Raw genomic sequence first — 26,605 nt, forward strand, 5'->3', positions numbered from 1 at the left:
TAAGTAAGGACAACCCTAAAATCCATGTGGCTCTCAGTGAAGGGTGTCACACTCTAGAAAGATCTACTGGAGGACATGAAAACTTGTAAAAGTGTTGTCCAGTTTAAATGTTTCTTTAAAAAATACCTAATGAATAAGTACCATGAAGCAAAGCAACAATGAGGAACAGGCTCAGGAATACAGTGGGGCCATGGGATACATGTTTCACATCTATGAGTTAGTGGGTTTATTTATTTATTTTCTCTATTGAATCTCCATAAGCTATGGGAGAGAGAAAGAGAAAGGAAGAAAAGGAAAAAGAAACATAAAGGAGAAAAAAAGGAAGGAAGGTGGGGATGATGAAGGAGGGAGAAGGAACAGACAAAAGAACATGTGTGTATATTTGCTTACTCGTGTTGTTGGTGTGTTTTGGTTTGTTCTGGTTTTCAGCTGAGGTGTTCTGTTTCTTTCTTCCTTTTTATCTTCTCTTTTACGTGGGTGTGGTCGGAGTGTTTGGGCGTGTTTGTCTGTCTTTGTCTTGTCTATGTATTGAGTTAACATTATAATGTCAAATGTTTAATTTTGTTGTCGGTTATGAGTGGGGTTGAGTGGGGGATTGGATTCCTATAAGCATAAGCTACTTCCAATCCCCTTTCAAATCAAATTTTCAGTCTTGTATTGACTTATTTTATTTTATGTAATTTTTGATTTGATTTGAAATAAACAATTGAATGAATGAATGAATGGAAACTATTTTATTTTGAAAAAACAGACATACTTCTTAATTATTTGTTTTAATGTGAAAGTCCTGACCAACATTCTTTTTTAGTGTCCGATTGTTAAACTTTATTTCAGTTTTAAGAGTCTGAAGACAGGAAAGTAACTTTTCAAAATAAAAGCTGAGGTTCCATTGATGCAGAACAAGTTTAGTGCTGGACTCAGTGTTAAAGAACCTGCAGAACCGACAGAACCTAACTCCATGAAGAGCTGTTCCCCATAAAGACTCAGACCACAGAGAATCTAGAACCAGAACCTTCAGAGGTTCTACTGATGCAGGACCTGCAGAACCTACAGAACCTTACTCCATGAATAGCTGTGATGAAGAGCTGTTCCCCATAAACACTCAGACCACAGAGAAACTACAACCAGAACCTTCAGAGGTTCTGATGGTCATATTTCTCCATCTAATGCTGAACAGAAAGGATGTCAGCTGGAATGGAAATGTGTCTCATCACAGTTTAGGTACAAAGACGTGGTTCAGCCTCACCAATCAACACGCCTCCACAACAGAACAGCTGATGCTGGACAGCTTGGTTGGAATATTAGGTTTAATGAAGAAATGAGAACATTGGTGGAGCGCTCTGATTGGCCAGAGAGGTGAGTCATGGCTCTCTGTCCAATCAGTGTTTGGAACATGTCCCACAAAGCTTCCTTCATGTTGAACGTCTTTCTCTGTCATCCATTCACTGGATTTCTGATTTCATGCTGAACATTTCAAGCTGATGTCTTTGTGTCTCAGCCTCCAGAAGGTTTCAGCACCACCATCCGGACAGCTCCCACTGCATGTTCTCCTTTAAACCCAGCCGGGCTCCAACCAAGAGTTTGGGAAGAAATCAGGAGAAACTGGAGAACGGAGGAGGAGATCTGAGGATCTCTGCAGAGAGAAGGTGTGGAGAAAAGACAGACGTGCAATGTAGCCAGTTCTCTGACCGAGTCCTCATGAGAGACACGCTACATGTGTCAAGCAGGACAGACGTGGGATTAAAGGGGAGGAGGAGATCTGAGGATCTCTGCAGACAGATTACCAGGTTGAGTTTATGTCTGTGGTCTTCTGATCTATGTCAATATTATTTTTATTCTCTTTCTCATTTTCATGATGGGGCGGGGGAGGGTGGGTGGTTTGTTCATTATCTGAATGTTTAGATTTTCTATTCAATGTTGAATCTTCTACAGACAAAATGGTTCAAAGAATCTCTCAGCTGGATCATTTATTAATATGTTCATAAAATAAAAAAAAGTACAAGGATCAATAGGATCTGCACACATACTGCAGATTAGCATCCATCCATCCATCATCCGTCCATCAACATTCAGTTGGAGGGTCTCTCTGGACAACGTCCCATGTACCTGTTGTCCGTGGATCCACAGCATTTAGAGGACGTCCTCCTCTGATGGACGTCCTCCTCTGATGGACGTCCTCCTCTGATGGACGTCCTCTGCTGTGGAGCTCCAGTCTTCTGCAGGAGGTGCAGCCATCAAGTCCCCCACCAGGCTGTCCCAGATGGCATCGACCCCCTCAGGTATGAAGCTGCTGGGACGTCCTCCTCTGATGGACATCCTCCTCTGACGGACGTCCTCCTCTGACGGACGTCCTCCTCTGATGGACGTCCTCCTCTGATGGACGTCCTCCTCTGATGGACGTCCTCCTCTGAAGGACGTCCTCCTCTGACGGACGTCCTCCTCTGACGGACGTCCTCCTCTGACGGACGTCCTCCTCTGATGGACGTCCTCCTCTGATGGACGTCCTCCTCTGATGGACGTCCTCCTCTGCTGGACGTCCTCCTCTGACGGACGTCCTCCTCTGATGGACGTCCTCTGCTGTGGAGCTCCAGTCTTCTGCAGGAGGTGCAGCCATGAAGTCCCCCACCAGCCCGTCCCAGATGGCAACGACCCCCTCAGGGATGAAGCTGCTGGCCGTGGTCCTGAAGGAGTCTCCCACCTGGAGAAATACAAGTTCTAAACATGAGTTGACATTAGTTAGTAGAGCTGGTACTTTGAAAGGAGGAAAATGGCAGGAAAGGTGTCTGAAGTTCCAGAAAAAGTAAACCAATTTTTAAAAAGTGAACTGTATTTTATTTCAGATCCATTGGCCTCTGTGAATGAATGAGTCATAATAAGTAATTAGGTATGTTGGTATTTTTCCAACTGAGATGAAAAAACCCCAAAACAAAGCCACAGATAACCAGCTGACCAGAAGTTCTTTGGCTTTTATGTTACGGTCTGGCTCACTTGAGATCAGAATGTGTTACGGGGGGGTTAGTGAGGAAGTACCCAGGTGCAGAGAGGAGGAGGCAGGAGTTTCATGTGGAGAAGGATTTTAATAACTAAAACTAGAAACCAAAAACCACTGCAATGCAGGAAAACCAAAACTCGAAACACTCAAATACTCGAAAAAGAGGAACATCAAACTACAAACTATGGACGAGCACAGGAAGAAGGGAATGACGAGACTTAAATCCATGCAGACAAACGAGACACAGGTGGAAACACTCAAGACAGGAAACCCTACAAAATAAAACAGGAAGTTAAACTCAAAACATCCCAGAACAAAAAACAACTAGAACACAAAAGCAGAAAAACCTAAAACCGTGACAGAATGTGGCCCCAACCAAAATGAGTTCAAACCCCTGCTTTACGCGGTTCATGGTATCACCTCACAGGCTCCTCTGGAAGCTCAGTAACAGTCAGACAGAGACCAGAGATGAAGGATGAAGAGCGAGGAGGAGGAGGAAGAGGAAATCATCCTCTTTGGTCTTTAAATGTCCATTTTTTGTCCATTTCTGTTGACCAATCAGATGTCTTTAAATCCCAGCGCCTGATGATGCCGACCACCAGAACCTCAGCTGTGTTCAGACTTGGGTTGTTCCTCCACCTCATCGGCTGCAGTTCCTGCGTCCATGGAGTCCCTGGATCAGTTGGTATCGGTTACTTGGTTCTGATACACGGACTGTTCTGGTCATGTGGTTTTCCTTAAAGCGATAAGATGACCAACACAGGGTTCTGCTGTCTCTGCTCGGCACATGCCAAGGTTTCAACGTCGTCAGATAACTGGAAACCCCAAAGTCTAAATGGGAAACACCTCTGAAGGTGGAAGAGAAGGAGAGAGCAAAGATCCTGATCCAGATCCAGACTGATAGGATGGTGACGGAGAACCAACCAGACATTGTAGTGAACAGAGGAAAGCCGTTGTGGTGGATGTGGCAGTGCCAAGAGATGGGAACATCAGGAAGAAGGAACATGAGAAACTGGAGAAACACCAGAGAAGAACTGGAGAAAGCCTGGAAAGTGAAGGTGACAGTGGTGCCTGTGGTAATTGGAGCACTGGGGGCAGTAACCCCCAAGCTGGACAAAAGCTTTTTATTCATTTAGTTTGAGCTTTTTTCTATTATTTCAGTTTAAAATTCACCAGAAGAGAAATAATAAAGAATTGATACCAAATAGTTTCCAACGTTTTTGTTTGGTTCTCGTCTTCTTTGACAAACAGCTTGTTTTCTGCCGTTGCCTCAGACTGACAGTCATGTCAGATTTAGCAACAGAGGTGGTTTCTAGATGTTCATCAGAGATTCTCTATCTGACCGTTAAACGTCATCCCTTCCTTTTTGATGAATCACAGTGAGAAAAGCAAAAAAATGTCTGAGAGAACTGATCAACAGATCAATGTTTCATCTGTGAAGGCGTCTGCTGGAACTAAAGAAGATGTTCAGGGAACCACACAAACCAAGCTACCTCTGATCAATCCAGATCATCTCCAAAGATCCAACCGGGACGTCTGAATGTTCTAGAACCTCCCAGCTCCATCAAATTTCTGATCCAGATCAGTTTCAATCTGTTCAGAGTCAAAGTGTTGACGGTCAGAGAGATCATCTTTCATTGGATAGCAATTCATCCTCCAGAACGTCCCCCTCAGGGTTTCTGTACATGTCCAGGTTTTTGGACCCCCACCAGTTTGTGTACAGGGCAGCACGCTGGACGATTCCATCTGGATCGGGAGAATAATAATAGTTTGTCCTTCAACACCACCCACCCACACAAGCTGGAGGACCCAGAACTGCCCCGTTCAACCTGCTGTGGTTCAGCGGCTGCCCCTCCAGTCACACACAGAGAGTCAGAGTAGATGGTCACACGATACCACCTCCCCCGAGGGTCAAGGACCTGTTGGCTCCAAAAATCTTCAAATGCAATCATGTCAACATGTATTGAACACAACTACAGTTCACACACACACACATGCACACAAACCAACACATGTAAATCACACATGCTGTTTGGGTAAAGGTGAGCCACACCTGTGTTCAGGTGAGTGTTTATGTTCTGCTGAGGTGGATGATGGAATGTAAAAAGAGGGAGGGTGCCTAGCTGTCCCGCCGAATCGGTGGACGTAGCCAGGGGACCCCCCACTCCCGCACATTATAGCAGAAAGAGGGAATCCGCCCGCCGGGCAATCCAGTCAGACACCCAGACCAGGGCTAGCAGGGCCACCCCAGGGGCCCCCAATGCCAAAGAACAGGGAGGTACAGGCGGAGGGAGAGTGCAGCCCCCAGCCAGGAGGAAAGTCTCCGACCCACCAGGGGATCCAGCACGGGACCCATCCCCAGACAGCCCCCCATCCTGCCAGGGGCTCAAGCCTTGAACCCCATACCCGGACAGCCTCACCAACGCCAGGCATGAGCCAGGGCCCCCCACCAGTGATGGGGTAGGGGCCAGATGGCCAGAGGTCCCACCTCCTTTTGTGAAGTATGTGTGTTTGTGAGTGTGTGTTTGTGGGTGTGTGTGTGTGTTGGAGTGTATATTGTTGAGGTGTAAAAGGTGTGTGATAAAGGGGACAGTTAAGAGGACCTCTCCTGCTTGCTGGCAGTAGCCGCGTTTACATGGGCAAAAGTAATCGGAATGAACGCCTGATCGTAAAGAAAATGCGTCGTTTAAACGTGCCCTTCAGAATACTCTGCTCCGGTCAGACTCATTCGGATCAGAATTTCTTTCCGATGGAGATAGGTGGGTTATACCGATCGTTTATCCGATCGTGGAGCAGGTAAACGGTCATTCCAATCGTGTGTCACTGCTGCTCTGGGTTACGTCATGCGTAGATGGTGTGTGGCTCTGCGGACGCCCCGTGAAAAGCGCCGCTCTGCTCTCGCCCCGCTGGCTCTCCCCTCTCTTACACCCCTCACGAAGGAGATGCAGGGAAGGAGCGCTTCGTGTCCCCCGACGCTCACTCAGTCCACTGGCACACGAGTGATCAGAGGAGCTGGATTAATAATTTTGTGTCCGAGGGGGGAGGATGCTTTGTTACGTGTGCGTTTTGTTATGTGTGGGAGAATCCAGACTGCGAGCCGCCCCGCCGCTCTGGGTTAGCGGCTGCAGGACTCAGGAGGAACCGTGTTCGAACAGAGCTCGGGCCGCTAGCTCAGAGTGGCTTTGGGGCGGTCTGTGTGAACTTTTCAGAGCAGAAATAAATGTCGCGTGGTGTCACGTGGATTTGTGTTTCCAGTTGTGTCCCGACAAAATAAAGGCTGATGTTATTCCCACATATTTATGTGCAGCTAAGATGCAGATTGCTGCGTTTCTCGCACGGTCCTGGATTTTGTGTCCATCAAGCCTAATGTTGTTAGCCCGTGTTAGCCTGTCCTCAGCCTTCTTCCAGCTCTGTTTCTTCCACAAAACAGCACTGATCACACAGATTAAATATAACGATGAGCGAACAGGCGCTTCATAATATTCATGACATTAATAAAAGCACATTTGGAAGATCGTCTCGTATTACAGAGCTGCAGCACATGCTGTCTCTCTGTGGCAGTGGTTTGTTTACAACAGGACTTAGTTCCGCATCCGGGTGATTTTACACTACTGCGCATGCCCAGATTATTCATTCCGACTGAAAGTGTGAGCTATGGGAACGTTTGTTCTAATCGGAAAAAGGTTTTCTGATCCCATGTGCACGGGTGAATTTTAACCCGACCATTGATCCCATCAAGATATTCTGTCCATGTAACCGCGGCTAGTGATGTCCAACCCCCCCCCCCACAGTGGTTCTACATGTCTTAGGTGCAATTAAAACCAAGAGGGGAGGGGTCCAATTCCATGCAGCAACAATAGGAGGGGGGCCACTGCCAAGCAGCTCCCACCTGAAGCGCATCGAAGGCTGACACCCCCCCCCCCATTGCTCTAATAAGTGGCTGTAAGATGAAGGCGGGTGGGTCGGGGACAGCTGGCAGACTGGCCCCCAATTGGTGAGGCTACCGTCCCCCAACCCCCCCAGCCCAGGGGCCCCATCCAAAGGTGAGCTGACTTCCCAGGGCTAGCACTTTGGTTTATTTGTGTGGTTCCCTGAACATCTTCTTTAGTTCCAGCAGCTGCCTTCACAGATAAAACATTGGATCTGTTGATCAGTTCTCTCAGACATTTTTTTGCTTTTCTCACTGTGATTCATCAGAAAGGAAGGGATGATGTTCAACAGTCAGATAGAGAATCTCTGATGAACATCTAGAAACCACCTCTGTTGCTAAATCTGACATGACTGTCAGTCTGAACATGATTCTTCATTTCTAACAGTCAGGCTGAAGAGAGGAAACCTGAAGGAAACAGTTTTTCTGAGAAACTTTTCTCCTGAATGTGGAACTTCTTCCTCATCTTCACTTCCCTTTCTCTGATCTGCATCAGTCCCTGCAGACGTTTCCTGTCCGTCTGCTCTCTATAAAGAGCCTGTGAGATCTTCAGAGACTGAAGACCTTCAGCAGCTGACGCCTCAGAGGTCCTCCTGCCTGAACCAGCGTGGGTCCAGCATCCCGTTCTGAAGCTCCTGAAGAACCAGAGACTGTGGGTGAGACCATCAGCCATCAGTTCACTCTCCAGAAAGTCTGGAGTTCCTTTCAGACCTTTCAGTTTGAGGGACTTTGAAAGTGTCCTTAGAAAACTGCTTTATCTGCTGGTTCCTTCTTCTGAACGGAGACAGACAGACGTTTAGAACAGAAGGTCCTGGTCCTTCTTTGGGGATGAAACAGGGAATTCCAGGAATGTCATGGTTTCTGCAGAAACGCCATCCATCACTGTGATCCTGGTCCCATTAGGATCTCTAGACGTGTTGGTTTCTGCTAAACGCTTTCTGGAAGAAAGTGTTGAGGATCTGCAGCTGCTTTGGTAGAAAAGCTGAAAAACCAACAGATGTTGTTGTTTCTGCTTCCAGGTGACCATGAAGATCCTGCTGAGCTGTTTGCTGATCCTCATGCTGGTTGATGACTCATCTCTGGCTACATTTGAAACGTTTCGCAGGCAGAACATACGTGACCCAATAGGGGAGAACGAATGTGAAGAAATGATAAGAGGCAGGGAGATCAACGTCAGGACCTGTAAAGAAGCCCACCCTTTCATTGTCTCTACCGAGATCGAACTCAGAGACATCTGTAAGGGTAAAGGAAATCTGGACATGATAACGAGCACCAGAAAGTTTACGATCGTCCGGTGCGTATTGAACAGAGGAGCCAAGTACCCCGACTGCAAATATCAGGGCAGTGTGCTGACTAACAGGCCGCTGGTGGTCAAGTGTGAGAACAACCTGCCCATTCACTTCTATGATGACACAAACGTGACTGGTTTCTGATGTCTGTATTGGTGACAGTGAAATGTCCTGCTGACCTTCTCTGAATCCCACTGAACATCTGGCTTTACTGCAGCAGAGCCGCTTATCTAGATCAGCTGATCCTGTTCTGTGCTGCTCACAGTTTGCATTCCTGTACTCTGCTTGCTCCAACTCCAAACAAAGAGGAGTTCTGCTTTCATCAATAAAAGTATCAAGTTGACTCACAAGGACTCAGTTATTGACCCACATTTGGAATCCTGATCAGTTCAGAACTAGGACTTCTGTAGAGCCAGTATCTCTGGTCCCAATGATGGATCAATAAACCTGCAGGAATGAGTCTAAACCTTTAAACTCTGCAGAAAGCTGTGGAGGCTTAGAATGACCTCACTTCCACTAACAGATTACAATATAGATTACAATCTTCAAATGGTTATAAAACAATCCAGAATCTAACTCATGGTTAGACTTAGAATAGGTGTTATGTGGAAAGATCAACCTGTCAGATCTACCATTTATGATCAAAACAGGACTGTTTCCAAAGTATTCATATAAATCCACTTTAACAGCCTGGTGGGAATTTCTGAAAGTGTCAAAATCTTCACTTTTACCGTGAAAATGACCACATCTGGAACAACCCAGACATGCTTAAGGGTCGTACACACCGGGACGAATATCGGCGCACGTTATTCGCCAGCGTTTTTCAACACGTTTTTTGTGTTCACACCCAGGCGATTTTCGCTGACGATGAGCCGAGTGAACATGCAATTTCATTCCCTGACATTAGATGGCGCTTAATGTTAAACAGAAATACTCCTGTACACAAGGTGGCGCTGCGCAACTTTATGCTTCTTAAAGTCGCTTTTCACTCAGAAGAAGAGAGCAAGTATTTACGCACTTGTCAGATTCATATAAAGCAAACATGAATATTTCCAGCACCAGTAGCTCCAACTCCAGCTCCAGCGATGAAGAAATTATTGTTCTGTAGAATGATGAAAGACGCCGATTTTGGGTAGATCCCATATTTAAGAGAAGAGAAGAACATGGGGAGTTTTATCGACTGGTACAGGAGCGGAAAATGTTCATTCATCATTCATTCATTTTCTATACCGCTTGTCCCTTTCGGGGTCACGGGGCTCCTGGAGCCTATCCCGGCCACTTGTGGGCGAAGGCAGGGGACACCCTGGACAGGTTGCCAGTCTGTCACAGGGTAGAATGTCCTCAATAACACACCCATTCATCTATGGTCAATTTAGAGTTGCCAATTAACCTATGAAGCATGTTTTTGGATGGTGGGAGGAAGCCGGAGATCCCAGAGAGAACCCAAGCATGCACGGGGAGAACATGCAAACTCCACACAGAAAGGTCCCCCATTGATGTTGTTTTTCATGTCCCCCAGCCGGGACTTGAACCAGGGGCCTTCTTGCTGTGAGGCAAGAGCGCTACCCATTGCACCACCGTGCAGCGGAAAATGTATCATGGGATATTTTAGAATGAAACGGCAGTGTAGATGCTACTTGGCGTCTATCTTCTTCGCTGGTATGTGTGCTCAGTAAGACAGTTTTGTGTTTGAGCGCCCCCAAGTTGTGTTTTACTGTAACTTCAGAAGCTGCAGACACGTGTGCAAAAGCGCCATTCTCATTGGTCGTACAGTTTTTGGTGCTTCAAACCAGAAAAAGGTGTTTTTAAAAAAATGACGCTTTGACACGTGGCGTTTTTCGCGTTGGCGTGCACACTCACATTGGTGCCCTTTGTTTAGTCACGAGGCGTTAAACGTCGGCGAATATCATGCGTGAAATTCGCCCCGGTGTGTACAGGCCTTTAGAAACAAAAACATGGCACAGTTCCCAGCTTGGCCAGCAGGGGGCAGAACACTGACCTGATGAAGATCACTGGGGAAGAGGACTGACCGGATGAAGATCTCTGAGAATGATGTGACAGAAAACAGAACAGAACCCGACCAGAACCCGACCCTCTCCAGGACGGATGAGGGGAATCCTCAAAGCTGAGTTCAGATCCACAGCGGACCATCTGCCTCCTGGTCTCCTCCTCTTCATCCTCCTCCCTCCAGTCCTCCTCCTCTTCCTCCATCAACCTCCTCTCTGATGATTCTTCCTGTTCTGTCATGGGATGTAAATATTAGGGGGCGTGGCTATGTCCTCCTCTTCATCCTAACCCATCATCATCATCATCCTCACTCCCCTGTGCTCTCCTTATCTGCATGGACAGGGGGTCATGATGTCATCCACCCGACACACCTGAGCAGTGATGAAGAGGATATTTCAGTCTTCTTTCAGTGTATGAGGGAACCAGAACCTCAATGTATGAGGGAACCAGAACCTTAATGAATGAGGAAACCAGAACCTCAATCTATTATAGAACCAGAACCTCAGTGTATGAGGGAACCAGAACCTCAATCTACTAAAGGTCCAGAACCTCAGTCAATGAGGGAACCAGAACATCAGTCTACTAGAGATCCAGAACCTCAGTCCATGAGGGAACCAGAACCTCAATGCATGATGGAAACCAGAACCTTAATCTATGATGAAATCAGAACCTCAGTGTACGAGGGAACCAGAACCTCAATGTATGAGGGAACCAGAACCTCAGTGTACGAGGGAACCAGAACCTTAATGAATGAGGGAACCAGAACCTCAATCTACTAAAGATCCAGAACCTCAGTCCATGAGGGAACCAGAACCTCAATCTATTATAGAACCAGAACCTCAGTGTATGAGGGAACCAGAACCTCAATCCATGAGGGAACCAGAACCTCAATGCATATGGGGTCCAGAACGGCCAGCTTGCATACGTGTTGATGAGATCACAGAGGAACCGTTAGCTCCACCCACTTCCATGGCGTTCCCCTTCACGTTGTTCTTCCTCGTCTCCATATTAAGGGTTAACAGAATAAACAGATGTCCTATAAAGGAAAAGATTCATTTAAATAGTAAAATATTTAAATCGAAATGTTTTAAAACCATCATTGAAATGATTTGGGTTTTGAGGGTCACAAATGTTTTTCTTTAAATCTTTTACGGCTTCCCTCTAAATAAAGTAACTTTCTGGTCAGAGTAGGAATCCTACAGAAGTCCTAAGTGCATTGTGGGAAGTGTAGTCGTGAAGGCTGTTTTTTCCGCATTAATGCCGTGCTGTTCCTGTCTCTTTATTCCTTCTTGTCTTTTCCAGTAAGTCTGGAGGGAACTCCTCTTCCAGTGTAGAGGATGAGGTCTCTGCCTCAATCCGGCCGCTCATATCCTCCGCAGGTGAGGTTACCTGCTGGGGGGTGGGGGGTCAACCTGCCAGCTGAGAGCCCCAGCTGCTAGATGAACACAGACACATTCAGAGCTGCACATAGAGCTTAAGGTCACTGCATAGAGTTGCTGCTACATTTTCCCATCATCCTCCTCTTCCTCCAGTTGAGGACTGCAGGCGCTCAGAGACTGGGGCTCACCACAGTGAACTCAGCGGCGAGGCTTTGTGAATATGACCTTAGGACCACAGAAACCACTGTTGGATGTAGAAGCTGATAGGTTTCCTTTGTTATGATGCAGAGCTGAAGCTTCTGCCCCACTGACGGCCTGTCTTCTCTCCCCCCACAGGGAAGCAGAAACAGAAAGTGGTAAGTTGGTGAATCCCGCCCCTCTCCTATCCGCTCCACTCCTGTTGGCGCCGTCGTGAAGCGACAGGACTCGTAGCGCCTGCAGGAAGTGATACTTCAGTCCTGCTGAAGTATACACATACCCCTCATCCATCATGGAGCAGCTTCTGATGACGCATATGTTCAGATGATTTCCACACACAGACCATCACTCTAGTTCTGCTTTCAGGAGTTTGCTCCTCTCTAAATGGGACGGTTCTCGTTGCGTCTGTGCAGCTGATGAGAACATCACTACATAGTTTTCTGTCATGTGAAGTCTTCAGCCCCCTTGATGATCAACCACAAACATATAGAGGGTCAACCACATGCAGACAGAGGGACGGGAGCGCAGAGGGGTGCATGCAGGCGCGCATACAGATGGTCAAATGCGCAGACAGAAGGTTGAATGCATCTGTCAGAAAGAGGGTCGAATGCATCTGCGCAGAGAGAGGGTCAAATGCAGCTGCGCAGACAGGAGGGTGTTGAAAGTCTCCTTTTCACACCTCTTAATAAAACAAAAACCCAGAGAAAACCTTACAGGCTCCTGCAGAAACATTCCTGTCTGTTCTTGACATTCAGTGATGTTTTCAATCAGCTGTTCTCGCCTCACACAGAACATGGCAGAACTGAATAACAGGCAGGAAGCTTGCTAAAGCTAGTCGTCAGTCATGAACGCTGTTTTCAGGAACGTTATCTTCAGGGCTGGAAATAAATCTATTACATGAAAATAAACGGCTCTGGCCTCCGGGGGGCGCTGCACAGACGTCACATGAGAACCATTCATGGACGAGTGTTTGGCTCATTTCTCCACCGTCTGATCGGTTTGTTTCCTGAAGCGTGTGTCACAGTCAGCTGTTCTCTGTCGTCAGACGGAGCACGTTCCCCCGTACGACGTGGTTCCTTCCATGAGGCCCGTGGTGCTGGTGGGACCGTCGCTCAAGGGTTATGAGGTGAGGACTTCTTCTGCAGACATTTTCATCCTTCTGGACCTCAGATTCCTTTCTGCCAGCGAGGCTGAAGCTTCAACTGCTGATGTTCTCTGCAGGTCACCGACATGATGCAGAAGGCTCTGTTCGACTTCCTCAAGCACAGATTTGACGGCAGGTAAGGACCGACTGTCTGAGGAGGAGAACAGGGTCCGTTTAGAGACCTGAGGCTGCAGGACGTGATGCTGTTCTCCTGCTCTTCCTCTGCAGGATCACCATCACGCGGGTCACGGCCGACATCTCTTTGGCCAAAAGGTCCGTCCTCAACAACCCCAGCAAGCGGGCCATCATCGAGAGGTCCAACACGCGCTCCAGCTTAGGTCAGAGGCCCCGCCCCGCCGGCTCTGCCCGCCACGCTCCGGTTTGCCCGTGCAAATGACGGATTCTGATCTGCCCCGCAGCCGAGGTCCAGAGCGAGATCGAGAGGATCTTCGAGCTGGCGCGCTCACTGCAGCTGGTCGTCCTGGACGCAGACACCATCAACCACCCCGCCCAGCTGCTCAAGACCTCCCTGGCCCCCATCATCGTCCACGTCAAAGTGTCCTCGCCAAAGGTGGGCCTTCACACCCTGACAAACACACCAACAGGTTCTCCAGAATCCAGACCGGACTCCAGAATCCAGAACCAGCAGGGAATGTTTCCATCGGCTTAGTCAAAATGATTCTGCAGCGAAGAGACGAAAAGAAGGAAACCAGAAGAAGAATGAAGAACGTGGAATCAGAAAATAAGTCGCTCCCGTTTATCAATGGGTCGGGTTCTTCTGCACAGATCCAAGCCCGGCGTGACGCTGCGTTCACACGTTTTTCAATGCACTTCCAACGACGTGCTCATGGTCTAGACCAGGGGTCGGGAACCTATGGCTCGCGAGCCATATATGGCTCTTTTGATGGTCACATGTGGCACGCAGACAAATCTTTAAATATACTTTTTTTTTTTTCATTAGACCAGTCCTTCTCGGGCGCGATGCGATGCCAGAGGCGCGCAGTAGTAGCGGTGCTTGGAGAGAGAAATCTGCGCCAGCACTAGTATAAGTTTACAATTGTCTATTAATTCACAGAGTTTGTACCACCCGGAAACCTGTGAATTGCCGTGCCTAAAACTGCGCGCTCCAGTGTCTGAGAAAGAGCGCACAGTTTTGCGGGGACGGGATGTGTGAGGAAGAAAGCAGAGGGTGGGGGTGAGGGGTTGTGGGGACCGGCAGCAGGTGAATCGCGCAGGGATTGTAATAATGTAAAACCCGCTGTCCATCACTCACTGCAGCGTGAGTGTGTGTTTGGCTCCCCGTCTGCATGTGAGCAGTCTTTCTCACATCTAAAGAACATTCAGACCAACCTAAGATCACGTTTAAAGTCTTAACGCCTGCATGAAGCAGAAACTACACGTATCAACCAGACTAGACAATCAGCAAAACCACCACGAGAAATACTCATCATTTATCAGCAACAGCATAACAATGTTATTGAAAAGAATCCACAGACTTATTGTACTTTAAAAATGTTGAAATTACATCAAATACACACATTCATTTGTATATTTAGTTTTAAACATATTGTCGCGGACTGAGTTGGGCTGGGTGGCTGTTGGGCCGCGTTATAAGTTCTGGAGTTCTGCATAATTGTTGTATTTTCTTGTTTTGTAAGTTGCAATTGTTCAATAAAAAAAAAAAAAAAAAAAAAAAAGTTCTGGAGTTCATTGAAGCAAAGATCTGATTGGCCCTCAGTTCTGTCGCTCAGCCTGTTGTTAGGTAATTTGGACCAATGGGGTTCAGCTATGGGCCAAATAAGGGAAATGGGAGGGCAGGAGCGGGAGCAGGGGAATATAAAGTTGGGAGAAGCGCTCTCATCTCACTCTCAGCGGGAGAGATTCAGAAGTTGCTGAATTAATTGTACGGAGTTTGTTGTGGTCTACAGTAACCAGAATAAAGAACCTTAAGAGAGGTTAAGTCTCCGTGTGGGAAAGGGACTCTACATTATTGTATGGCTCTTTGGAAATTACATTTAAAAATATGTGGCGTTTATGGCTCTCCTGGCCAAAAAGGTTCCCGACCCCTGGTCTAGACGCTCCCGTGGCGTGTGGGAGGAGCTACTGTCAAGGTTTTAGCCTCAGCGCCACACAGAAGCTCTGACCGTCTGTCTCTGTTTGTAGTGCGTGGAAAACACGGATGAAGTTCAGACGTCAGCGTGATTTAGTTGATCAGTTCGGTCATCTGGGTTCACGACATCAGTCCAGTTTTTTAGCTGCGTTCTACAGGAACCGTGTCTGAATGAGGGCGATTCCAGCGGTTCTTCTGTGACCCGCTTTGATGATTTCCTGTCTGAGAGGGAGAAAAATAATAAGGCATCGATGCAAATGATCAGGAGAAAGATCACGTTCTCCTCCATGTCTGTTCTATAGCAAACACTGATCCCTACAGCGCCCTCTAGTGGCAAACAGAAAACACCATGAAGCAGGATTTATTATTCTAAAAGCCTCCCGTCGCTCCCCTGCCTGAACCAAACTAACAGTCACTCTTACTCTGAAAAAACGGGAGACGATCACAGGTCACCTGGTGAAGGTTAGCGCCAAAGTTCTCCTAAAGGTAAAGAGAGGAGGAGCCAGGATGAGGAGGCGATCATGATGTGAAAACCTCTGAGTTTTCAGAGAAATGTCCTGGAGGTGAACCTGTGATCGTCCAAACCGTCTGTCGGATCTTCTGTCCTGCAGGTTCTTCAGCGGTTGGTCAAATCCAGAGGGAAGTCTCAGAGCAAACACCTGAACGTCCAGCTGGTGGCGGCAGACAAACTGGCTCAGTGTCCCCCGGTGAGTGACCGTCCCGGCTCCAGTCCTCCTGCGGGCTGATTGCAGACCAGAGGCTCTTATTTTGAAGGGTCTATCTTAACCGTCTGCCTGTCCATCATCAGGAGATGTTTGACGTCATCCTGGACGAGAACCAGCTGGAGGACGCCTGCGAGCACCTGGCAGAGTATCTGGAGGCGTACTGGAAGGCCACCCACACCTCCCTGGCCACGCCCCTCAACCCCCTGCTGGGCCGTAACCTGGGCTCCACGGCTCTGACCCCCTTCTCCACCAGCATCTCCGGCCTGCAGGTACGGCCGCGGCGCCGCCCTCGCCACTTTGGACCCGTTCTCTGACTAGAACCTGTCTGTGATCAGCAGAGCCAGAAGCTGCGGCAGAGCAACCATGCCGGAGACCACGCCACCCCCAACGAGCGCCGGAACCTGATGGCGGCGGACGAGAACTACCACAACGAGCGGGCGCACAAAGGCCGCAACCGCATGTCGTCGGGCTCGCAGCACAGCAGGGAACAGCAGGACCCCTACCAGGACTACCCGGACCCGTACCAGGACGCCTACAAGCCGCACCGCAACCGCAGCTCCCCGGGCGGCTACAGCCACGACTCCCGGCATCGACTCTGAGCCCACCAGGGCCGCCGCCTGGGCCGCCGCCAGGGCCACCGCCGGGGCCACCGCCGGGGCCACCGCCGGGGCCACCGCCGGGGCCGCGGTGACCCGGAGTCAACAGGAGGATCCCCCACTCCACTTTTTTAAAGAACCTTCCGGCTGCGCAGAGGAGATGGGATGTCTGAGCGCCGGCAGATCCACTCAGAACCCTGAGACGGCGGCGGCGCCTGGAGCATGGCGGCAGATCCAGGGACAGCCCCCCAGGCCTTGTACAAACCTCCACCTTTAGCTTACTGCATGCTGATAGATGACCCACCTCTGCATCCACCCAGATGACCTTCTGGACCTTCAGGACGGGTCGTCCCGGTGGCCCGGCGGAGCGGTTCTGCCGTTCAGGTAGCTTTGATTCTGGTGCTTCACATTCCCAAACCGATTTGCTGCTGGAGGAAGAGGAGGAGGAGGAGAACCAGGAGGAGGAGGAGGAGGAAGGCCAGCTTTTCTGTAGCGTAGCTTTAGCATCTCATCTCAGTGAGCAGAACCCAGACCCGGTTCTGAGGCGGAACAGCAGCCGGTCTCTCTGACAGCAGCAAATATCTGATGCATTTCCAGAACTTTCTGTTGGTTTTGGAGCTTCAGGCCCACAGAGACTCCTTCAAAATAAGATCAGAACTCTTTTCTGAAGCGGCGGGTCCACGGGTCCGGCTCGGCGCCGCTGGCATGTTGTCCGGACTGCAGAGCATGCTCTATCCAACCTTAAATAGCCCCCCCCTTCCTTTTTCTGAGGTGATGTTGATCAAATCGACCCCCCCACCCCCCATGAAAGAAGAGCAAAATAAAAACCTGAAGTCCCAAAGCAGCAGTCCTGCGTGGTGAGGGGGCGGAGTCACAGAGCGGCTCCCGCCTGAAACACGGAAACCACCTGTTTACTTTAGAGAAACGAGGTGGGGGCTCCCGCTCTACCACTGCTGGGGGTTCAAACCCCTCTGTGTGTGTGTGAATGTGTGTGCATGTGTGTGCACGAATGTGTGTGTGTGTTCTAATGTGTGTGTGTCAGTGTGACATTTCAAAGTGTCTAGACATTTACGACTTTCTTTTCGTCTTCCTCAGTTTCCGATTCTTCATCGTTTTGTTTTCTAAGCGTTAAAATCCCATGATGCATTGCTCCCACAGCTAAAAAAAGTTCAGACTATCGTCCAATAAATGCAAATGTGCTGCAGGTCTAGCAGGTGGATGGAGCATGGTTACCATGGTTACCACCTCACAGCATCTCCTCCTGAATCCGTCTCATGGAGGTTCTGGTCTCTGAGTTTGTGAAAAATGTCGATTTTAAAAGATTCTAGTTTTTCTTTTTTAACTTCTGAGAGACTCCGCCTCTTCCTGTTCCATGAAATCCTGGTTCTGAACCACAGAGGTGCAGCTCCCGCAGGAGCAGCACTTCCTGCAGGAGCAGCACCTCCTGCAGGAGCAGCACCTCCTGCAGGAGCAGCACCTCCCGCAGGAGCAGACTCCTCCTCACGTCCCAGGATCCGTCTTAACTCACAGCAGGAGCGGTGCCTCCACTGAATGGGTTCTCCTGCAGCAGAACCACCGTCTTCCAGGTCCGTTTGGGTCGAGCTACATCGATCCTTCTCTCAGCAGGAACCAGATGAAACCCAGATGGTTCCTGTGAAAAGGTTCTGGTCTGAGAACATTTGTAGAACAGAGAAGAACATCCGGATCAACGGTTCTTAGAAGGTTTTAGAGTTTTTAGGACTGAATGGTTAGCTGGATGTGACAGAACATCGGGTCTGCTGCTTCAGGAACCTAGAACCTGGTCCACATGAGAACCTGAGGTTCTGCAGGAAAACGTCCCACATGTGATGAACTCTAGAAGAAATCCACAAACCTCTGCGTCTGGAGCGGTTCTGACCGGAGGACAGACAGGAAAGTTCTTCTGGGTTTTGGGTTTGGGTCTCGCAGTCTGAAGATCCGACTCCGTGTTCCGCCGGTCCACACCGGCAGAACATGATCCAGAACCCTCTCCCCGCAGAACAGGAAGGAGGACAAAGGAATCCCAGCAGGCAGGAAGATGACAGCTTCAAAATAAAAGAGCCATTCATCATCTGTTTAGTCTCAATAAAAGTTCTGATTTATGTTGAAAGGATCACAAAGATCGTCTATGTGCTTCAGTGACGCTCAGTCTGTGTTTAAAAAGAAGATTCCTGCTGCAGCGGATCATCTTCACTCTGATGATCAGAGGACAGAAAAAAAAAAATCACTTTCCGTTTAACATGAAACTGTTCATGTTTCTGTCACCTTAAGGCGGGAACTTGCGCGCACGCGCACACAGTGCAAGCATTTGCCTCAACTGTCATTGAATCTACGAGCCACGCCGCCGCACCTGTTGGCTCAGCTGGTGACGCGAACGATCACTATGTCACACCTGCTGCGCCTCAGGAAAGGCGCCACCTGCTGGCTCATTTCAGAGCTGCACTTGAACGCAGCATCTGTGGTTTTACTAGAAAAATGATCTTAAAATTGAATTTTAGGATCTAAAAGGGAATTTTCTTCCCTCTGTCGAAGCCATTAAAATAGCTTTAACCATTTTTAGAAACGTTTCAACGTAAATTGTAGTTTTTTACGATCAAACCAAACATCACATGGATCCTTCAGCGGGAATCCATTAGATCATCCATGATCCCTTACAGATTACTGAAGGTTTGCTGGAGACAAAAAGGGACAGAGTGAGAGTTCTGAGTTGATGTTGTTATCTTTGATATTCTCTTCTCTATGCGGGATTGAATCTACGGGACCCAAACAGCCGTGACTCTCCGTTAAACCGTAAACCTGCCCATATCAGTCACTTCCGGTCAGGAGCAACGAATCACGAATCCAGTCTGACCCGTTCAGGAGCGCGGGCACCGACGGGCGCGCGGAAAAGCCCGAGTTTCTCTGATCGACACCGCCATCGTGTAGTAGCGGCGGAAATGACGTAATCTCATCAAATTTGTAGTTTACAGTGCATTTATACATGCCGACATATCCCAGAATTCCCTGGTTTCAGCGCCATCATGTTTTAAAAACAACTTTATTCCACAAAAAGGAAATAAATCCAGTAGAAAACATCAAACTAAAGCTTGGTGGGTGATGCTAAAGCTGCTGACGCCCTCTTTTTAGATTTGATTATTATTGAAATATAATCATTACAAACTCTCAGACACAACCACACAATGATGCAAGGCACAGCTCTACACACACAAAACAACGTCTACATGTCTAAAAATCTAGAAATCTTTCAGCATCAATGACATTTCAAGGCATTTAACAATCTGGACTCTAGATCAGTAACTATTCTGTAGCAGATTTCCAAATGTCATCAATAAAGGATTTGAGTTCTGAATCCATTCAATGAGGAGAAATACAGTCTGACTTCAATTTCAAACACAGTCAATTCAGATGATCTGTTTTCATTTGGATGCATTTCTTTCATTTTGGGGACTACGGGCCATTTGATGAATTTCCATAGTTGATCACCTGATGTGTCTGTTATTTTAGATTGATGATACTTTACTGTTAAAGTCATGGTAGAATTGACCTTTAAAGGATTTGTTTACATATTTATCATCACATTTTTCAGTGAGTTTTATTTCATCTATGACTAAATTTGGTAGTTTAATTTGAACATTGGAAGACAATCTTCTATTTCTTATTAAATGGATTAAAGCAATTGGAATTTCTCTGCAGGTTTTCTGAAATTCCTTGGTTGAACATTAAATATCAAATTGACTTTTTAAGTCTTTTCATTGAAGAATTTCTCCATTTGAATCAAGAACATCGTTTCCAAAATGATCTTGAGGTCAAACCAATTCTGATGAAACATTGTCTTCCTGTTTGTGGTCATTACTCTGTTGTTCCACAGGGGGGCGCAGTGAGGCCAAAACTAGGACTACATAGCATTTTCCACTGGAAAAGTACTTGTTGGTGAAATTCTGAAATCTTTAGAGGAAGTTCGGAAATTTCAAAGTCACATCAAGAAAAATCTAATCCAGCAACTTTTTTGAAGATGTTTTTGGGAAAATGAAACCAGAATGAGTCAGGATTAGCTAGAAAGTCTGGAAACATTTGATTCTGAAAGTTCCAACCATTGATTCTAAATCATTCGTCTTCACTCCTCCCTAATTATATTCCTGAATTAGTGGAGATTTTCTGATGAAATGGGTCTTATTTTTTTCAAATAAATGTATAAATACTTGAGTAATTCTTTAAATTCTTTGGATGAATGTGGAATCAAACCTGCAGGAGACACAGCAGCTGCAGTTACCGGTGACCAAACAGCTGCATATTCAAATCTGCTGCCTGGAACAAAGGTCAACACTTTCCATTCAACGACCGACAAGAAGAGCATTTCAAATCTATCCAAATACCTTCTGGACTGAGAGACTCTGGTGGTTGTGAAGTAATTTTGAGAAGTGTTTTTGTTTTTTCTACTTTTATTATTTAGGTTCTATCAATTTGTAGGTAGATAGAAGCCTTGGCTTCACCAGACACCTTTTTCTGTTCATGTTGTTCAATGTTTATGTTTTAAGTTTGTGTGTTTAACATAACCAACATAAATGTCTCTCTCTCTCTCTCTCTCTCTCTCTTTCTGCCTCACACAATCTGAGAGGATTTTTCTGCAGCGTGTTGATCTGATCCGACAATTCTTCCTCATCAGAAGATTTTTCTGATGAGGATCTCGATTTTCCCCAGTTGATTGATAACAAACACCAAAACAGGATGATTGACATAGATCCAGATTGTAACATTTTGAAATATAGCAATAAATGTGCCTATATTACTGACACTACATTTAAACAAACAATATAATTGAACGACAAGTTATCAATAATTCACTTTAATAGTAGGAGTTTATATTGTGATTTTGAAAATATTAAGGATTACTTGTCTCACTGTGAGTCATCGTTCAGCATAGTGTCTGTGTCAGAAACAACAACAGATGAAGACAAAGGTACAGATTTTCAAATGTGTGGCTATGAAATATTTTTTAAGAGTAGACAATGTAAGAAAGGAGGCGGTGGCCTTATATGTTGATAAAAACATGGATAGTCAACTTATTGAAAATATGTCTTTTGTTGTGGATGAAATATTCAAATGCATCACAGTTGAAATTGTGTTTCAGAAAAGGAGAAATATTCTTGTAAGTTGTGTTTACAGAGAACCAGGATCAGACATTAAGTTATTCAATGAATGGATGGAAAAGATATTTACTATTAAAAAACTGAAAGATATTATAATCTGTTGTGATTACAATATAGACTTATTAAATTCAAACAAACACAAAAATACAGAAGATTTCATGGATATTATGTATAGAATTAATTTGCATCCTCTCATTACAATACCAACCAGGATAACATCATGCAGTACTACTTTAATTGATCATTTTTTCCCAATATTTTTGATAATAATATGGTTAGTGGTGCATTACTAAATGACATTAGTTCCCATAAAGTTCCCATCTTTATGGAATGTGATGTAAGACATAAGATAAGCAATCAAAATGATGACACATACTGTAGGATTAAATCTGAGCAGCATTTAAGGAGGGATCTATCCTAACTGGGATTCTATTTACAACGAGTCAGACGTAAACAAAGCTCACAACTCATTCATGGAAGTTTTCAGTTTATATTATGACAAATATTGTCCAATTAGAAAATGCAAAAAGAAAAAAAGTTTCAATACTCCATGGTTAACCAACGGACTAGTAAATAAATGCAAAAAGAAAAATTATTTATATGAAAAATTTCTGAAACACAGGACTACTGAGGCTGAACTGAAGAATAAAAAATACAAAAATAAATTAATACATATTTTGACAACAACCTGAGAGGAACCAATAAGTAAGGACAACCCTAAAGTCCATGTGGATCTCAGTGAAGGGTGTCACACTCTAGAACGATCTGCTGGAGGACATGAAAACTTGTAAAAGTCTTGTCCAGTTTAAATGTTTCTTTAAAAGATACCTAATGAATAAGTACCATGAAGCAAAGCAACAATGATGAACAGGCTTAGGAATACAGTGGGGCCATGGTAGACATGTTTTACATCTATGAGTTAGTGGGTTTATTTATTTATTTTCTCTATTGAATCTCCATAAGCTATGGGAGAGGGAAAGGGAAAGGAAGAAAAAGAAAAAAAGATACATAAAGGAGGAGAAAAAAAGGAAGGAAGGTGGGGATGATGAAGGAGGGAGGAGGAACAGACAAAAGAACATGTGTGTATATATGCTTACTCGTGTTGTTGGTGTGTTTTGGTTTGTTCTGGTTTTCAGTTGAGGTGTTCTGTTTCTTTCTTCCCTTTTTATCTTCTCTTTTACGTGGGTGTGGTCGGAGTGTTTGGGCGTGTTTGTCTGTCTTTGTCTAATGTATGTATTGAGTTAACATTATAATGTCAAATGTTTAATTTTGTTGTTGTCGGTTATGAGTGGGGGATTGGATTCCTATAAGCATAAACTACTTCCAATCCCCTTTCAAATCAAATTTTCAGTCTTGTATTGACTTATTTTATTTTATGTAATTTTTGATTTGATTTGAAATAAACAATTGAATGAATGAATGGAAACTATTTTATTTTGAAAAAACAGACATACTTCTTAATTATTTGTTTTAATGTGAAAGTCCTGACCAACATTCTTTTTTAGTGTCCGATTGTTAAACTTTATTTCAGTTTTAAGAGTCTGAAGACAGGAAAGTAACTTTTCAAAATAAAAGCTGAGGTTCCATTGATGCAGAACAAGTTTAGTGCTGGACTCAGTGTTAAAGAACCTGCAGAACCGACAGAACCTAACTCCATGAAGAGCTGTTCCCCATAAAGACTCAGACCACAGAGAATCTAGAACCAGAACCTTCAGAGGTTCTACTGATGCAGGACCTGCAGAACCTTACTCCATGAAGAGCTGTGATGAAGAGCTGTTCACCATAAAGACTCAGACCCAATAGAATCTAGAACTAGAACCTTCAGAGGTTCTGATGGTCATATTTCTCCATCTAATGCTGAACAGAAAGGATGTCAGCTGGAATGGAAATGTGTCTCATCACAGTTTAGGTCCAAAGACGTAGTTCAGCCTCACCAATCAACACGCCTCCACAACAGAACAGCTGATGCTGGACAGCTTGGTTGGAATATTAGGTTTAATGAAGAAATGAGAACATTGGTGGAGCGCTCTGATTGGCCAGAGAGGTGAGTCATGGCTCTCTGTCCAATCAGTGTTTGGAACATGTCCCACAAAGCTTCCTTCATGTTGAACGTCTTTCTCTGTCATCCATTCACTGGATTTCTGATTTCATGCTCAACATTTCAAGCTGATGTCTTTGTGTCTCAGCCTCCAGAAGGTTTCAGCACCACCATCCGGACAGCTCCCACTGCATGTTCTCCTTTAAACCCAGCCGGGCTCCAACCAAGAGTTTGGGAAGAAATCAGGAGAAACTGGAGAACGGAGGAGGAGATCTGAGGATCTCTGCAGAGAGAAGGTGTGGAGAAAAGACAGACGTGCAATGTAGCCAGTTCTCTGACCGAGTCCTCATGAGAGACACGCTACATGTGTCAAGCAGGACAGACGTGGGATTAAAGGGGAAGAGGAGATCTGAGGATCTCTGCAGACAGATTACCAGGTTGAGTCTGTGTCTGTGGTCTTCTGATCTATGTCAATATTATTTTTATTCTCTCTCATTTTCATGATGGGGCGGGGGAGGGTGGGTGGTTTGTTCATTATCTGAATGTTTAGATTTTCTATTCAATGTTGAATCTTCTACAGACAAAATGGTTCAAAGAATCTCTCAGCTGGATCATTTATTAATATGTTCATAAAATAAAAAAAAGTACAAGGATCAATAGGATCTGCACACATACTGCAGGTTAACATCCATCCATCCATCATCCGTCCATCAACATTCAGTTGGAGGGTCTCTCTGGACAACGTCCCATGTACCTGTTGTCCGTGGATCCACAGCATTTAGAGGACGTCCTCCTCTGATGGACGTCCTCCTCTGACGGACGTCCTCCTCTGATGGACGTCCTCCTCTGATGGACGTCCTCTGCTGTGGAGCTCCAGTCTTCTGCAGGAGGTGCAGCCATCAAGTCCCCCACCAGGCTGTCCCAGATGGCATCGACCCCCTCAGGGATGAAGCTGCTGGGACGTCCTCCTCTGATGGACGTCCTCCTCTGATGGACATCCTCCTCTGACGGACGTCCTCCTCTGACGGACGTCCTCCTCTGATGGACGTCCTCTGCTGTGGAGCTCCAGTCTTCTGCAGGAGGTGCAGCCATGAAGTCCCCCACCAGCCCGTCCCAGATGGCAGTGACCCCCTCAGGGATGAAGCTGCTGGCCGTGGTCCTGAAGGAGTCTCCCACCTGGAGAAATACAAGTTCTAAACATGAGTTGACATTAGTTAGTAGAGCTGGTACTTTGAAAGGAGGAAAATGGCAGGAAAGGTGTCTGAAGTTCCAGTAAAAGTAAACCAATTTTTAAAGTGAAATGTATTTTATTTCAGATCCATTGGCCTCTGTGAATGAATGAGTCATAATAAGTAATTAGGTATGTTGGTATTTTTCCAACTGAGATGAAAAAACCCCAAAACAAAGCCACAGATAACCAGCTGACCAGAAGTTCTTTGGCTTTTATGTTACGGTCTGGCTCACTTGAGATCAGAATGTGTTACGGGGGGGTTAGTGAGGAAGTACCCAGGTGCAGAGAGGAGGAGGCAGGAGTTTCATGTGGAGAAGGATTTTAATAACTAAAACTAGAAACCAAAAACCACTGCAATGCAGGAAAACCAAAACTCGAAACACTCAAATACTCGAAAAAGAGGAACATCAAACTACAAACTATGGACGAGCACAGGAGGAAGGGAATGACGAGACTTAAATCCATGCAGACAAACGAGACACAGGTGGAAACACTCAAGACAGGAAACCCTACAAAATAAAACAGGAAGTTAAACTCAAAACCTCCCAGAACAAAAAACAACTAGAACACAAAAGCAGAAAAACCTAAAACCGTGACAGAATGTGGCCCCAACCAAAATGAGTTCAAACCCCTGCTTTACGCGGTTCATGGTATCACCTCACAGGCTCCACTGGAAGCTCAGTAACAGTCAGACAGAGACCAGAGATGAAGGATGAAGAGCGAGGAGGAGGAGGAGGAGGAAATCATCCTCTTTGGTCTTTAAATGTCCATTTTTATGTCCGTTTTTTGTTGACCAATCAGATGGCTTTAAATCCCAGCGCCTGATGATGGCGACCACCAGAACCTCAGCTGTGTTCAGACTTGGGTTGTTCCTCCACCTCATCGGCTGCAGTTCCTGCGTCCATGGAGTCCCTGGATCAGTTGGTATTGGTTACTTGGTTCTGATACATGGACTGTTCTGGTCATGTGGTTTTCCTTAAAGCGATAAGATGACCAACACAGGGTTCTGCTGTCTCTGCTCGCCACATGCCAAGGTTTCAACGTCGTCAGATAACTGGAAACCCCAAAGTCTAAATGGGAAACACCTCTGAAGGTGGAAGAGAACGAGAGAGCAAAGATCCTGATCCAGATCCAGACTGACGGGATGGTGATGGAGAACCAACCAGACATTGTAGTGGTGGATAAAGAACAGAGGAAAGCCGTTGTGGTGGATGTGGCAGTGCCAAGCCATGGGAACATCAGGAAGAAGGAACATGAGAAACTGGAGAAATACCAGGGACTCAGAGAAGAACTGGAGAAAGCCTGGAAAGTGAAGGTGACAGTGGTGCCTGTGGTAATAGGAGCACTCGGGGCAGTAACCCCCAAGCTGGACAAAAGCTTTTTATTCATTTAGTTTGAGCTTTTTTCTATTATTTCAGTTTAAAATTCACCAGAAGAGAAATAATAAAGAATTGAAACCAAATCATTTCCAACGTATTTTGTTTGGTTCTCGTCTTCTTTGACCAACAGTTTGTTTTCTGCCGTTGCCTCAGACTGACAGTCATGTCAGATTTAGCAACAGAGGTGGTTTCTAGATGTTCATCAGAGATTCTCTATCTGACCGTTGAACATCATCCCTTCCTTTTTGATGAATCACAGTGAGAAAAGCAAAAAAATGTCTGAGAGAACTGATCAACAGATCAATGTTTCATCTGTGAAGGCGTCTGCTGGAACTAAAGATGTTCAGGGAACCACACAAACCAAGCTACCTCTGATCAATCAGATCATCTCCAAAGATCCAACCGGGACGTCTGAATGTTCTAG

The 26,605-nt window shown here is 46.1% G+C and overlaps 3 protein-coding genes and 1 long non-coding RNA gene across 6 annotated transcripts; 2 read left to right on the forward strand and 2 right to left on the reverse strand.

Moving 5' to 3' along the window:
• Positions 1-1,147: 1,147 nt before the first annotated feature.
• Positions 1,148-3,935, reverse strand: LOC144983666 (uncharacterized). Its single transcript, XR_013647432.1, has 3 exons — positions 3,031-3,935; positions 2,107-2,698; positions 1,148-1,633 (listed from the first exon to the last, which is right to left on the reverse strand). It is a non-coding gene; the product is annotated as an uncharacterized LOC144983666 (long non-coding RNA).
• Positions 3,936-7,945: 4,010 nt separating this feature from the next.
• LOC144982095 (ribonuclease-like 3) lies at positions 7,946-8,353 on the forward strand. The gene has a single exon (XM_078930227.1). The coding sequence runs from the start codon at positions 7,946-7,948 to the stop codon at positions 8,351-8,353; it is 408 nt and encodes a 135-aa protein (XP_078786353.1).
• Positions 8,354-11,523: 3,170 nt separating this feature from the next.
• LOC101163462 (voltage-dependent L-type calcium channel subunit beta-4) lies at positions 11,524-17,209 on the forward strand. Of its 3 annotated transcripts, XM_023949090.2 has the most exons (9): positions 11,524-11,595; positions 11,932-11,951; positions 12,839-12,919; positions 13,015-13,073; positions 13,166-13,275; positions 13,357-13,508; positions 15,659-15,754; positions 15,856-16,041; positions 16,111-17,209. In XM_023949090.2, the coding sequence occupies exons 3-9, from the start codon at positions 12,875-12,877 to the stop codon at positions 16,369-16,371; spliced, it is 909 nt and encodes a 302-aa protein (XP_023804858.1). In that variant the 5' UTR covers positions 11,524-11,595; positions 11,932-11,951; positions 12,839-12,874; the 3' UTR covers positions 16,372-17,209. The 3 variants fall into 3 exon arrangements, with proteins under 3 accessions (XP_023804858.1, XP_023804856.1, XP_078786700.1); XM_023949088.2 differs by having other exon boundaries at positions 11,524-11,951; positions 16,108-17,209; XM_078930574.1 differs by lacking the exons at positions 11,524-11,595; positions 11,932-11,951 and having other exon boundaries at positions 12,435-12,919; positions 16,108-17,209.
• Positions 17,210-23,361: 6,152 nt separating this feature from the next.
• LOC144983648 (uncharacterized) lies at positions 23,362-25,717 on the reverse strand. The gene is made up of 3 exons (XM_078930641.1): positions 25,078-25,717; positions 24,326-24,747; positions 23,362-23,854 (listed from the first exon to the last, which is right to left on the reverse strand). The coding sequence occupies exons 1-3, from the start codon at positions 25,108-25,110 to the stop codon at positions 23,716-23,718; spliced, it is 594 nt and encodes a 197-aa protein (XP_078786767.1). The 5' UTR covers positions 25,111-25,717; the 3' UTR covers positions 23,362-23,715.
• Positions 25,718-26,605: the final 888 nt, after the last annotated feature.

This window comes from Oryzias latipes, chromosome 2 (genome assembly GCF_053564925.1).
Source record: "Oryzias latipes strain Hd-rR chromosome 2, Olatipes_Hd-rR_3.1".
Taxonomy (NCBI): domain Eukaryota; kingdom Metazoa; phylum Chordata; class Actinopteri; order Beloniformes; family Adrianichthyidae; genus Oryzias; species Oryzias latipes.